The sequence below is a fragment of the Pseudochaenichthys georgianus genome, chromosome 8 (genome assembly GCF_902827115.2).
Source record: "Pseudochaenichthys georgianus chromosome 8, fPseGeo1.2, whole genome shotgun sequence".
Classification (NCBI taxonomy): domain Eukaryota; kingdom Metazoa; phylum Chordata; class Actinopteri; order Perciformes; family Channichthyidae; genus Pseudochaenichthys; species Pseudochaenichthys georgianus.
The window spans coordinates 5,646,051-5,660,003 of NC_047510.2; the positions used below are offsets into that span (position 1 = coordinate 5,646,051).

Consider the following 13,953-nt stretch of genomic DNA (forward strand, 5'->3'; position numbering starts at 1 on the left):
TCGGAAGTGTTTCCTTGTACGATGTGAGGGTCTAAGGACAGAGGGTGTCGTATTGTCATACTGATATTCTGTACACACTGTGAAGACCACTGAGACAAATGTAACATTTGTGATATTGGGCTATATAAATAAACATTGATTGATTGATTGATTGATTGATTGATTGATTGATTGATTGATTGATTGATTGATTGATTGATTGATTGATTGATGTGTATAGGTCCTGTTAGGCATGTGTGTAACTGTTAATCAAAAACAGAAACACTGAGAGAATTAAAAAGTATGCCTCCTTCTATAGAGTAAGACGGGTGAGCTGGAGGGCCCTGAGGTGGATGGATTTGTCAAAGATATGATGGAGCTGGTGAAGGTGCCCTTACATTCCCTTATATACAGAGCTGATACACAATGTTATTGATCAGATATCAGTCAGTGTCATTCATCAGGAGTCTTCTGACCTCTCTGTAACTCTTCCACCCCCCGACCCTCTCCTCCAGCCCAGCATCAGTGGCACAGACCTGGACAAGTTCAGGAAAGCTCTGATGGGTCACTGCGACATCAACGGAGACGGAAAGATCCAGAAGAACGAGCTGGCTCTCGGCCTCAAACTCAGCTAACAGACCCCTAGAACGTTCACACATTGTTCTTTCTTTCCTCTATCCTTCTTTCCATCTTCCTTCTCTCTATGTACAGTTCTAAATTATTTCATTTTTCAATTTAAATGTGTATCTTTTACTATACTCTTTTACTCCAGTCTAAATCATTACTTCTACCTCCCTATTTTAGCAGTATCGCCTCAATTAGTGGCTCTCAGTTGGTGTTTTAAGAATGATGTATCTACATCTTTATGCTCATATATATAATATGTTATATATTGCTATAATATTTATATTAAAATATCTAGCAATTTAAATAATGGTAAACGTGGAGCCTTGAGTTGGGACTTACAAATAGTTTATTTTCTTTGTAATGTAAAAAATAATGAAACATTGTTTGAATTACATTTTTTGTGAAACGAGTATCATGAATGATGGCTAATAAAATAGCTTGTGTCTTTGTCAGCTGTGTCTCTCTTTACTGAAACCATAAGTGTGCTACAAAAAGTGCTTTCAGTCACTGCAGGTGACTTTTATAGGGCCCTATAATCAATGGCTGCTTGGAGGAAAGAACATTTACAGTAATTGAGTCTAATTATAAGCAGTGATATAAAATGTGGTTTTCAATAAGCCAAAACACTTCCAAAATCATTTTCAAATCACAAGAACATTTGTTTTTAAGTAATCAAACAGTGGTAAAAGGTCCCATAAGATCTCAACTTCAGTGGAAGAGAACAATATCTTATTTGCAGTGGAACATATATATAAATTAAATCTTAAACATATGTTAATATGTATACATATATATGTGTTTGATTTTAATACAGCTTGTCATTTCATAGTGTTTTAAGATCAAAAGCTTACACTTTTTAGGTCTTAGTTTCTGGGTCTTACTAAAACCTCTGTGGTATTGAAGGAGGACAATTCAATCAAGACCTCAATAAACAAAAACAAAACTACGATCAAACTATTATCGCCTGTCAGGGGAATTTTGCCTAGCGGCCAGGTAAAGGTTATCATTTGGTTAAAGTGACTTTTGAATCAGATCTGCTGACAGAATGAAATGTTGAAATGTGTCAAATTAGCTAAAGTGTGGACACCTGCCCAGGTTGCCAGAGGGCGGAGTTCCCAAGCTGATTCCAATGACTTCATCAGTGCGATGATTGGTCAGCTCATGCACCGACACTTTAAAAGGACCACTGTCTTTGCAGCAGTCATGAATCTGAAATAATAGATTATTTTTGTATTTGCTGCACACGGCTTACATACTGTTTGGTTTCAGTTTTACAACAAAAATGTATTTTGGATTGTGTGTGAGGTAAGATATTCTTATTTTGGCAGATTTCTTATATTTATTCTACTTAACTGTTTTTGGTTGGCTCATGTTTAATTCCTCTTTTCTTAGAGTTCTTGTGATGTCACTCTTGATTTTTGGGCAGCAAGCAAAGGGTAAGGATTTATGGTTCACAAGCTGCAATTGAAATGTATAATTTTCCTCTAAGGCTGTCTTTTAAAAAATGTGTTCTCCTTTTAGCACTCAGCTACAGAAGTGGAGGCTCCAGTGGCATTACACCTCACTTTGATTTTTCAAGAAGCCTTAAACCTGCTTCCACTTCCAGTGATGATAGTTCAGCACAGCCTGAGAGGGTTTTGGGTAGTTATTCACCCTTTCATGCTGATGGGGATTTATCTGAGACTCTGAAGCCAGCTGCTGCACCAAGTGCAGGAGGTTATAGGGGCTCTCATGGTAGGCAAGTAGATGGTTACAGTCCTGAGGGAAGTGTTTCTAGTTACGGGCCAAGCCAACCAATAATTCGTAAGCCAAACCAACTACCTCAAGCTAACCCTAGTGCAAATGGTGTCCTTCCAAGCAAAGCTGCCCCGTGGGCTTTCCCTTTGCCCCCTAATCCAAACTCTTTTCAGTCTGGTATTGCTTCAAGTTCTGCAATTGTGATGCACTCTGGTCCCTACTCCAAGCCCCAGAAGCCCAAAAACCTTCCAAAGCCCCAGCAGGCCGGCTACAAGCCCAAACCTCAGCAGGCCGCCAACCCGTCAAATCCCCTGCAGTCTTGGTACCATCCCAAACCCCAGCAGACCAAGCCCAACCAGCCCTCCTACCCTTCAAATCCTCAGCAGGCCAAGCCCTACCAGCCTTCAAATCCTCAGCAGGCCAAGCCCTACCCGCCTTCAAATCCTCAGCAGGCCAAGCCCTACCAGCCAGCCTACCCTTTGAATCCCCAGCGGGCTACCAACCCTTCAAGTCCCCTGCAGTCTAGGTACCAGCCAAAACCCCAGCAGCGTTCCTACCCTTCACATCCCCAACAGGCCAAACCTCAGCAGGCCGAACCCCTGCAAGGGGTACTCCAAAGTAAAGCTGGCATGTGGCACTTTACTTCCGAAGGAAGTGTTTCTTCTGGCTCTAATGTGCAGGCCAAGCCCTACCAGCCAGCAAACCCTTTGAATCCCCAGCGGGCTACCAACCCTTCAAGTCCCCTGCAGTCTCGGTACCAGCCCAAACCCCAGCATCCTGCCTACCCTTCGAATCCTCAGCAGGCCAAGCCCTACCAGCCTGCCTACCCTTCAAATCCCCTGCAGTCTAGGTACCGGCCAAAACCCCAGCAGCCTTCCTACCCTTCAAATCCCTTGCAGTCTAGGTACCAGCCCAAACCCCAGCTTCCTGCCTACCCTTCAAATCCTCAGCAGGCCAAGCCCTACCGGCCTTCCTACCCTTCGAATCCCCAGCAGGCCAAGCCCGACCAGCCCGCCTACCCTTCAAACCCTCAGCAGGCCAAACCCCTGCAATGGGTGTTCCAAACTAAAGCTGGCATGTGGGACATTCCTTCCCAAGGAAGTGTTGCTTCTGGCTCTAATGTGCAGCCCACTGACTCAAACTCGCACTTGAATGTTGACCCAAGAAGTTTGAGAGAAATTCCAATGCCATTCCCGTACCAGCCCAGGTGGCCGCAGCAACTGGTGCCAGTGTAGAACAGACATCATTGACCTTCCTAACTGTAAGTTGGTTTAACTTAAAGATTGCTACAATGAAGTAAGGGAAATGCTTTACAAATGTTCTAAATTGTATTTTCTGTTCTCAGGTTCCTGAACTTGCCTGGAAGAAGTCTGAACTGGAATCAACTTTGAATTTAATAAAATACTTGGAACACACTCTCTTTGGATGTTATTTGAAACTTGACTTGTGTGCTGCAGACAGTGATGCACCCTTACTTCCTGAACATGTCCACAACCACTTGCTTGTTTCCTTTGAACTTCAGGGGTTTGTTTTCCTGGCTAGGTACAATAACATTGTGAACAGCAGCTCACAGTAATGTGTATGCAAATATCTGTATTGACCAGCAAGTTTAAAAGACTCGACAAAGAATGTTCTTCACTTAACATTTGAAAGTTTGATGACTTAAAGGCTATGAGAACTTTGAAGGATGAGTAGCCAATATTATTTCAAAGTGTCAGACTCCTAATGAGGTTTATCGGACTACACATGACAAACTTGTATCACTTAAAACAACATCTTCAGAAACATTGCAGTTTTTGCTTTATTCCATGCTGCTGAATTGATGTCATATAATGCATATGTTTGTATTTCGGGCCTAATGTGTATAGGTCCTGTTAGGCATGTGTGTAACTGTTAATCAAAAACAGACACTGAGAGAATTAAAAAGTATGCCTCCTTCTATAGAGTAAGACGGGTGAGCTGGAGGGCCCTGAGGTGGATGGATTTGTCAAAGATATGATGGAGCTGGTGAAGGTGCCCTTACATTCCCTTATATACAGAGCTGATACACAATGTTATTGATCAGATATCAGTCAGTGTCATTCATCAGGAGTCTTCTGACCTCTCTGTAACTCTTCCACCCCCCGACCCTCTCCTCCAGCCCAGCATCAGTGGCACAGACCTGGACAAGTTCAGGAAAGCTCTGATGGGTCACTGCGACATCAACGGAGACGGAAAGATCCAGAAGAACGAGCTGGCTCTCGGCCTCAAACTCAGCTAACAGACCCCTACAACGTTCACACATTTTTCTTTCTGTCCTCTATCCTTCTTTCCATCTTCCTTCTCTCTATGTACAGTTCTAAATTATTTCATTTTTCAATTTAAATGTGTATCTTTTACTATACTCTTTTACTCCAGTCTAAATCATTACTTCTACCTCCCTATTTTAGCAGTATCGCCTCAATTAGTGGCTCTCAGTTGGTGTTTTAAGAATGATGTATCTACATGTTTTATGCTCATATATCAACCCAGTCTCATAGCATTTCGTGTTCACCAACACGATTTTTAATCTATTGATTCGTGTTCACCAACACGATTTTCCCCTTTTTTTTGTGTTGCACAGCACGATTTTAAAAGCAATGTATTTCTACTGGTAATGTGTTTCGTGCCTGCAGGCTGCAGCACGTCTTTTTCTCCGGTCGGGTCGTGGAAGACCGGAAGCTGTGTGGTTCATAAAAACATGTTCTTACTCAATATCAAGCCACAGTTATTGCTTTTATTTTAAATCGTATAATTTCGGACTTCTGTTGCCGTCTGTGAGGAAAATAAATGTGGCTCAGAGCCTCAGGATACTGAAATCTGTATTTTTTAAATCTTTTTTTCCTTCTAATTTGTTAATCTTTTCAAAATAACACACTGTTATTTACTCACCAATAACACACAATTATCCTTGCTTTTATTTATTGGTTTAATTCCATAATCTCGGGCTTTTTTGGCGTCCGTCAGGAACTGAATTTCAAAATAAATATAACCGGAAACAGACGTAGGCATTTTGAGCGATTACCCAAGATCCTCAGCTATGGTTTTAAGCTCGCTGATTAGATGTGTTAGCCGCAATGCATGCTGGGATTTGGTGTTTATATTATATGAAATCCGGAAAACATTTTAAAAGAATAAAATAATACTTAATTCCGAGTGCTCTTGCTTTTCTCTTTGAAAGTCATCACATAACGGCATTGTAATACACGGTTCGGCTGCATTACATATTACAGATCTGCCGTAGTTCTTTATTTATAGAGCCCTGATGAGAAGACCTTTGGAAAAACTGGAAGAAATGCCGCCGAAACTGAATAGTTGACGTGGATCATAAATATATCAACAATTAAACAACATCTTCAATTTCTCTTCACACAATACGTCTCCTTGCAGTATCAACACTAATTCGGCTGACTTTTACATTTGATCTAATTCATAGATAGGTTATATTTACACCATAACGGTGCACAGCTGATATAAAAGGACTGTAGTTTTTAAAGATATTACTGATTTTCTTTGAATGTAAGAATGTAAATACTGAGTCTGAAATAGTATAGCAATATGCTGTAAAATTATGTGAAAGCATGCATAAAACTATACATCTTCAGATGTTGTATATACACACTAATAATACAAAGCTATTATGGCTGTGTCTACCTTGTGTGCACCTCCTAGTGGTTAAAGCACGTTATTGAATTATTGTTTTTATGTGTTATATTTGATTAAAAAAATATTAAGAGTACATACTTTCATAGGGGGATCGTATAAATATAGAAATATAGAATATAAAAAATCAAGAAGATACTATAAGTGATCTCTACAATAAAACAGTTTAGTGCAGGATGTACAAAGATATTAATAGGAGGAGGTGCAAAACAGAAAAACGGATTAACCTTTATTTAAACATTAAATAACAGATTAAGGTCTTCTTTTAAATAAGAAAAAAACTTTGGGGGTATCTATCTACAGATACATATTAAGCCTGACAAAGTACTTAACGTCTAATATATTGCTTTCCTGCAATGTTAACTATGTTGAAGCACTTATTTTAACTGATATTATACATATGAATTATACTCTTATGTATGTAGATAGAATAAGAAACGTGCAGAATATGACAGTTTAATGGTGGAGGTACACACATATTTATAGATGTCTTGTAATGCACTGTTGAGGAACCTGTGACCCAAGTTTTTCATTCATTGCATTAACTACACCGTAGTTGTGTATAATATGTCAATAAACCTTTGAAAATCTTGAAAGGGATGTGCAAAATAGCCATAATATACAGTCTTTAATTAACTATTAGTAGAGAATAACGAGTAATGAATATACTTTATTACTCGTTTCCATTCATGTCAATTGCAGATACATGTTTAGTCTTCTCAAGCACCAACTATCAAATATCTCTCCTGATTGTTGGCACTTGACAATCACCTTACCTGAATTTTACTCAGGTGTAACTAAAGTCTGATTTAAGGGTTGTTTATATTTCACATAATTAATCAGAATCTGCAAAGTAACTCAAATAAATGCAGTGGAGTAAAAATACCAGGTTAACCTCTGAATTGTAGTGGAGTAGAATTACAAAGTAGCAATGAGCTGTCATGTGGGTATATATTAATGCTATATATTAATGCTGAGCATTATGGACACAAGCGATTTTCACCCATTTATTAATTATATGTTTTACATTTGATAACACCAATGTGTTTAATACTGGCAACTTCTAATTGTGGGAAAAACGAAAACGTTCAGTAGAGACGTCCCATAGAACATTTTGCGAAACACAATAGCCAGCATGTGTAGTTCTGGGGGGGTGTTCGATTCCAGTTTGGGATAGTCTGGCGTGGTTTCGTTCCATTTCACACAGCTGTGTGACGCTCTGCGTAACCTTACGGGAACTGTAGTCCTAAACGATAGCTGGGGATTATGGGTAGTGTAGTGTCTTCGGCCATCCTAAACTCAGAAATGTTGACAATCGCAATGATGCTCGAAATGTCCCTTATAGGCCTACGCTGTTTCCGGTTATTTTTATTTTGAAATTCAGTTCCTGACGGACACCAAAAAAGCCCGAGATTATGGAATTAAACCAATAAATAAAAGCAAGGATAATTGTGTGTTATTGGTGAGTAAATAACAGTGTGTTATTTTGAAAAGAATAACAAATTAGAAGGAAAAAAATATTTAAAAATACAGATTTCAGTATCCTGAGGCTCTGAGCCTCATTTATTTTCCTCACAGACGGCAACAAAAGTCCGAAATTATACGATTTAAAATAAAAGCAATACTTGTGGCTTGATATTGAGTTAGAACATGTTTTTATGAACCACACAGCTTCCGGTCTTCCACGACCAGACCGGAGAAAAAGACGTGCTGCAGGCACGAAACACATTACCAGTAGAAATACATTGCTTTTAAAATCGTGCTGTGCAACACGAAAATAAGGGGAAAATCATGTTGGTGAACACGAATCAATAGATTAAAAATCGTGTTGGTGAACACGAAATGCCGTGAGACTGGGTTGCATATATATAATATGTTATATATTGCTATAATATTTATATTAAAATATCTAGCAATTGAAATAATGGTAAATGTGGAGCCTTGAGTTGGGACATACAAATAGTTTATTTTCTTTGTAATGTAAAAAATAATGAAAACATTGTTTGAATTACATTTTTTGTGAAACGAGTATCATGAATGATGGCTAATAAAATAGTTTGTGTCTTTGTCAGCTGTGTCTCTCTTTACTGAAACCATAAGTGTGCTACAAAAAGTGCTTTCAGTCACTGCAGGTGACTTTTATAGGGCCCTATAATCAATGGCTGCTTGGAGGAAAGAACATTTACAGTAATTGAGTCTAATTATAAGCAGTGATATAAAATGTGGTTTTCAATAAGCCAAAACACTTCCAAAATCATTTTCAAATCACAAGAACATTTGTTTTTAAGTAATCAAACAGTGGTAAAAGGTCCCATAAGATCTCAACTTCAGTGGAAGAGAACAATATCTTATTTGCAGTGGAACATATATATAAATTAAATGTTAAACATATGTTAATATGTATACATATATATGTGTTTGATTTTAATACAGCTTGTCATTTCATAGTGTTTTAAGATCAAAAGCTTACACTTTTTAGGTCTTAGTTTCTGGGTCTTACTAAAACCTCTGTGGTATTGAAGGAGGACAATTCAATCAAGACCTCAATAAACAAAAACAAAACTACGATCAAACTATTATCGCCTGTCAGGGGAATTTTGCCTAGCGGCCAGGTAAAGGTTATCATTTGGTTAAAGTGACTTTTGAATCAGATCTGCTGACAGAATGAAATGTTGAAATGTGTCAAATTAGCTAAAGTGTGGACACCTGCCCAGGTTGCCAGAGCGCAGAGTTCCCAAGCTGATTCCAATGACTTCATCAGTGCGATGATTGGTCAGCTCATGCACCGACACTTCAAAAGGACCACTGTCTTTGCAGCAGTCATGAATCTGAAATAATAGATTATTTTTGTATTTGCTGCACACGGCTTACATACTGTTTGGTTTCAGTTTTACAACAAAAATGTATTTTGGATTGTGTGTGAGGTAAGATATTCTTATTTTGGCAGATTTCTTATATTTATTCTACTTAACTGTTTTTGGTTGGCTCATGTTTAATTCCTCTTTTCTTAGAGTTCTTGTGATGTCACTCTTGATTTTTGGGCAGCAAGCAAAGGGTAAGGATTTATGGTTCACAAGCTGCAATTGAAATGTATAATTTTCCTCTAAGGCTGTCTTTTAAAAAATGTGTTCTCCTTTTAGCACTCAGCTACAGAAGTGGAGGCTCCAGTGGCATTACACCTCACTTTGATTTTTCAAGAAGCCTTAAACCTGCTTCCACTTCCAGTGATGATAGTTCAGCACAGCCTGAGAGGGTTTTGGGTAGTTATTCACCCTTTCATGCTGATGGGGATTTATCTGAGACTCTGAAGCCAGCTGCTGCACCAAGTGCAGGAGGTTATAGGGGCTCTCATGGTAGGCAAGTAGATGGTTACAGTCCTGAGGGAAGTGTTTCTAGTTACGGGCCAAGCCAACCAATAATTCGTAAGCCAAACCAACTACCTCAAGCTAACCCTAGTGCAAATGGTGTCCTTCCAAGCAAAGCTGCCCCGTGGGCTTTCCCTTTGCCCCCTAATCCAAACTATTTTCAGTCTGGTATTGCTTCAAGTTCTGCAATTGTGATGCACTCTGGTCCCTACTCCAAGCCCCAGAAGCCCAAAAACCTTCCAAAGCCCCAGCAGGCCGGCTACAAGCCTAAGCCCCACCAGCCCAAACCTCAGCAGGCCGCCAACCCTTCACATCCCCTGCAGTCTTGGTACCATCCCAAACCCCAGCAGGCCAAGCCCTACCAGCCTTCAAATCCTCAGCAGGCCAAGCCCTACCAGCCTTCAAATCCTCAGCAGGCCAAGCCCTACCAGCCAGCCTACCCTTTGAATCCCCAGCGGGCTACCAACCCATCAAGTCCCCTGCAGTCTAGGTACCAGCCAAAACCCCAGCAGCGTTCCTACCCTTCACATCCCCAACAGGCCAAACCTCAGCAGGCCGAACCCCTGCAAGGGGTGCTCCAAAGTAAAGCTGGCATGTGGCACTTTCCTTCCGAAGGAAGTGTTTCTTCTGGCTCTAATGTGCAGGCCAAGCCCTACCAGCCAGAAAACCCTTTGAATCCCCAGCGGGCTACCAACCCTTCAAGTCCCCTGCAGTCTCGGTACCAGCCCAAACCCCAGCATCCTGCCTACCCTTCGAATCCCCTGCAGTCTAGGTACCGGCCAAAACCCCAGCAGCCTTCCTACCCTTCAAATCCCTTGCAGTCTAGGTACCAGCCCAAACCCCAGCTTCCTGCCTACCCTTCGAATCCCCAGCAGGCCAAGCCCTACCAGCCCGCCCACCCTTCAAACCCTCAGCAGGCCAAACCCCTGCAATGGGTGTTCCAAACTAAAGCTGGCATGTGGGACATTCCTTCCCAAGGAAGTGTTGCTTCTGGCTCTAATGTGCAGCCCACTGACTCAAACTCGCACTTGAATGTTGACCCAAGAAGTTTGAGAGAAATTCCAATGCCATTCCCGTACCAGCCCAGGTGGCCGCAGCAACTGGTGCCAGTGTAGAACAGACATCATTGACCTTCCTAACTGTAAGTTGGTTTAACTTAAAGATTGCTACAATGAAGTAAGGGAAATGCTTTACAAATGTTCTAAATTGTATTTTCTGTTCTCAGGTTCCTGAACTTGCCTGGAAGAAGTCTGAACTGGCATCAACTTTGAATTTAATAAAATACTTGGAACACACTCTGTTTGGATGTTATTTGAAACTTGACTTGTGTGCTGCAGACAGTGATGCACCCTTACTTCCTGAACATGTCCACAACCACTTGCTTGTTTCCTTTGAAGAATATGTCAGCATAAATGAGCCCAGTCCACCCAGCCATATCAACACTCATATTGCTCGAGGCACGGGCCGAGGAGGTGGAGTTGCAGCAATCTTTGACTCAAGTTTACTTATCAATACTAAACCGAAATTAAATTATACCTCCTTTGAAAGCCTCGTTTTTAGTCTTACGCATCCGACCTGGAAAACTTTGCAGCAAATTTTATTTGTTACAGTGTATCGTGCACCAGGTCCTTATTCAGAATTCTTATCAGAATTCTCTGAGTTTTTATCAACTTTGGTTCTTAAAACAGACAAAGTAATTATCGTAGGTGACTTTAATATTCATGTTGACGATGATAAAAATAGCCTTACTGTTGCATTTAACTCTATATTAGATTCTATTGGTTTCTGTCAGAGTGTAAATAAACCAACCCACTGCTATAATCACACTCTCGACCTTGTTCTGACTTATGGTATTGAAATTGAGCAACTATTAGTCGAACCGCATAATCCTGCTTTATCCGACCATTTCTTAGTAACTTTTGAAGTACTATTACGAGACTACAAAGCATTAGTCAAAAGCTCTTGCAGCAGAAACCTATCTGTTAGTGCTATAGCCACATTTAAGGAAGAGATTCCACCAATACTTAACTCGATAGCATGTCTGCATGTAGGGGAGGAAACTTATACAAAATGTACACCACCTGATGGAGATTTGAGTGGACAACTAGTCCGCATTTTCAAATCTCCGCGCGTCCCTAAACAAGCTGATATCTTACAGGAAGGAGTCCAGAGCATACAATTAACCGTTAAACAATAATCCACTTTAATGGTAATATACAATGCAATACAATCAATACATTACCATACAAAACCATATCCTATCATATGTATAATGTCAGAAGTGGGCCCACTCCTGGCCCCTGCCCACAGGCCGCCACGACGTTCCAGCCCGAGCGGCGCGAGAAGAGAGAGGCAGAACAGAAAGCTGGATAGGCTTTCATACCAATGATACAGGAAGGGGTGGAGTTTAAGGACAACTGGTCGTCTTTTCCAGTCATCTCAAACAAACACCTCTGACCCTCACTGTCTCCTATTTCTGCAGCCTCCACACATACACACATCCCCCCATCACATTCCAGAGACCACAGTGGGGTCTTGCTCCAGCTCCCCCACAGCAATAAAACCCTTAACAGTCCTTTGTCTACCGCCTTTTCAGTCCTCACATTTATGAAAGGATGAAACAGATAAATCAATATAAAACACAAACACAGGTATTGTTTGAACAGTATTCACTTAACTGCTACTATTTGATAATTAACAGAGGAACTCAAAGGACCTCCTTTAATATCTGGAAATTGCAACAAGACTTTCTGCCATTTTCAAATGTAACACACTTCTTAAATATCAGATGCTGCACACCCCAAATTGATCATGTTGTTGATAGTGCTATAGATGCGCTGCGAATAAAATTAGACTCTGTTGCTCCTTTGAAAAAGAAGAAAATAAAACAACATAGATTAGCTCCATGGCATAAACCCGCAAAATAAAGCAAAAGTCTAGACAACTTGAAAGGATATGGCGTTCCACTAAACTTGAAGAATCTCGTTTAATTTGACATATTACTCTCAATGAATATAAGAAAGCACTGCGTAAAGCGAGAGCAGCCTACTACTCTTCATTAATAGATGAGAATAAGAATAATGCAAGATTTCTTTTCAGCACTGTAGCCAGGCTGACAGAGAGCCACAGCTCGATTGAGCCTTCTATTCCCATAGCACTCAGTAGTAATGATTTTATGTGCTTTTTTAACGATACAATTGTTACTCTTAGAAACAAAATTAATGACCTCTTGCCTTTGACCAGTATAGTGTTATCAACAGCTCCCGGAAACGTAAGTTCTAATATTACACTAGATAGTCAACTAGAATGCTTTTCAGCCATAAACCTTGAACAATTACATTCAATGATTCTCTCTTCTTAACCATCAACGTGCATGTTAGACCCAATTCCAACTAAGCTGTTGAAGGAAGTTTTTCCATTAATTAGCACTCCTTTATTAAATATTATGAATATGTCTTTATTATCAGGCTATGTTCCACAATCATTCAAAGTAGCAGTGATAAAACCGCTTCTTAAAAAGCACAACCTCGATCCAGAGGTTTTAGCCAACTATAGACCTATTTCTAATCTTCCGTTCCTCTCAAAAATTCTTGAGAAAGCGGTCGCAAAACAGTTGTGTGATTACTTAAAAAACAATGATTTATTTCAGTCTGGCTTTAGAACACATCATAGCACAGAGACAGCTCTGGTTAAAGTCACAAATGACATTCTAATAGTCTCAGACAAGGGACTTGTCTCTATTCTTGTTTTGCTCGATCTCAGTGTTGCATTTGATACTATCGACCATGATATCCTATTGCAAAGACTAGAGCACTTAGTTGGCATACAGGGAACTGCTTTAGGCTGGTTTAGGTCCTATCTATCTGAACGCTCTCAGTTTGTACGTGTTAACGATGAATCTTCCACGCAAACCAAAGTTAGCCATGGAGTGCCACAGGGCTCAGTGCTCGGACCTATTTTGTTCACATTATATATGCTTCCGTTAGGCAATATTATAAGGAATCATTCTGTAAACTTTAATTGTTATGCGGATGATACTCAACTATATTTATCAATCAAGCCTGATGAAATTAATCATCTAAATAAAATTCAAGACTGCCTTAAGGACTTAAAAACGTGGATGACCTTACATTTTTTGATGTTAAACACGACCAAAACTGAAGTTATTGTACTTAGCCCAAAGAATCTACGAAACAAATTATCTAAAGATATACTAACTATGGATGGCATTAATTTGGCCTCCAGTGAGACTGGAAGGAATCTTGGTGTTATATTTGATCAGGATTTATCCTTTAACGCCCACATAAAATCAATTTCAAGGACCGCCTACTTCCATCTACGTAACATTGCAAAAATCAGGCATATCTTGCCTCAAAACGATGCAGAGAAACTAGTCCATGCATTTGTTACTTCTAGGCTGGATTATTGTAACTCTTTATTATCAGGGAGTACCAAGAAGTCAGTCAAGTCGCTTCAGCTGATTCAAAATGCTGCGGCTCGTGTACTAACCAGAGTTAGGAAAAGGGACCACATTACTCCTGTACTGGCTGCCTTACACTGGCTC

At 40.1% G+C, this 13,953-nt stretch overlaps 2 protein-coding genes across 2 annotated transcripts; both read left to right on the forward strand.

Annotated features, from left to right (window-relative positions):
* Positions 1-1,801: 1,801 nt before the first annotated feature.
* Positions 1,802-4,115, forward strand: LOC117451223 (sporozoite surface protein 2-like). The gene is made up of 4 exons (XM_034089421.2): positions 1,802-1,911; positions 1,999-2,042; positions 2,128-3,604; positions 3,689-4,115. The coding sequence occupies exons 1-3, from the start codon at positions 1,889-1,891 to the stop codon at positions 3,576-3,578; spliced, it is 1,518 nt and encodes a 505-aa protein (XP_033945312.2). The 5' UTR covers positions 1,802-1,888; the 3' UTR covers positions 3,579-3,604; positions 3,689-4,115.
* A 4,723-nt stretch (positions 4,116-8,838) lies between these two features.
* LOC117451226 (uncharacterized) lies at positions 8,839-10,684 on the forward strand. The gene is made up of 4 exons (XM_034089428.2): positions 8,839-8,948; positions 9,036-9,079; positions 9,165-10,530; positions 10,615-10,684. The coding sequence occupies exons 1-3, from the start codon at positions 8,926-8,928 to the stop codon at positions 10,502-10,504; spliced, it is 1,407 nt and encodes a 468-aa protein (XP_033945319.1). The 5' UTR covers positions 8,839-8,925; the 3' UTR covers positions 10,505-10,530; positions 10,615-10,684.
* Positions 10,685-13,953: the final 3,269 nt, after the last annotated feature.

Excerpts from the sequence above, each read along its gene's own strand:
- LOC117451223 (XM_034089421.2), top strand. The coding sequence starts at position 1,889 with ATGTATTTTGGATTGTGTGTGAG. Across the intron at positions 1,912-1,998 it reads TATTTTGGATTGTGTGTGAG|AGTTCTTGTGATGTCACTCT; the intron begins GTAAGATATTCT and ends CTCTTTTCTTAG. Across the intron at positions 2,043-2,127 it reads TTTTGGGCAGCAAGCAAAGG|CACTCAGCTACAGAAGTGGA; the intron begins GTAAGGATTTAT and ends TTCTCCTTTTAG.
- LOC117451226 (XM_034089428.2), top strand. The coding sequence starts at position 8,926 with ATGTATTTTGGATTGTGTGTGAG. Across the intron at positions 8,949-9,035 it reads TATTTTGGATTGTGTGTGAG|AGTTCTTGTGATGTCACTCT; the intron begins GTAAGATATTCT and ends CTCTTTTCTTAG. Across the intron at positions 9,080-9,164 it reads TTTTGGGCAGCAAGCAAAGG|CACTCAGCTACAGAAGTGGA; the intron begins GTAAGGATTTAT and ends TTCTCCTTTTAG.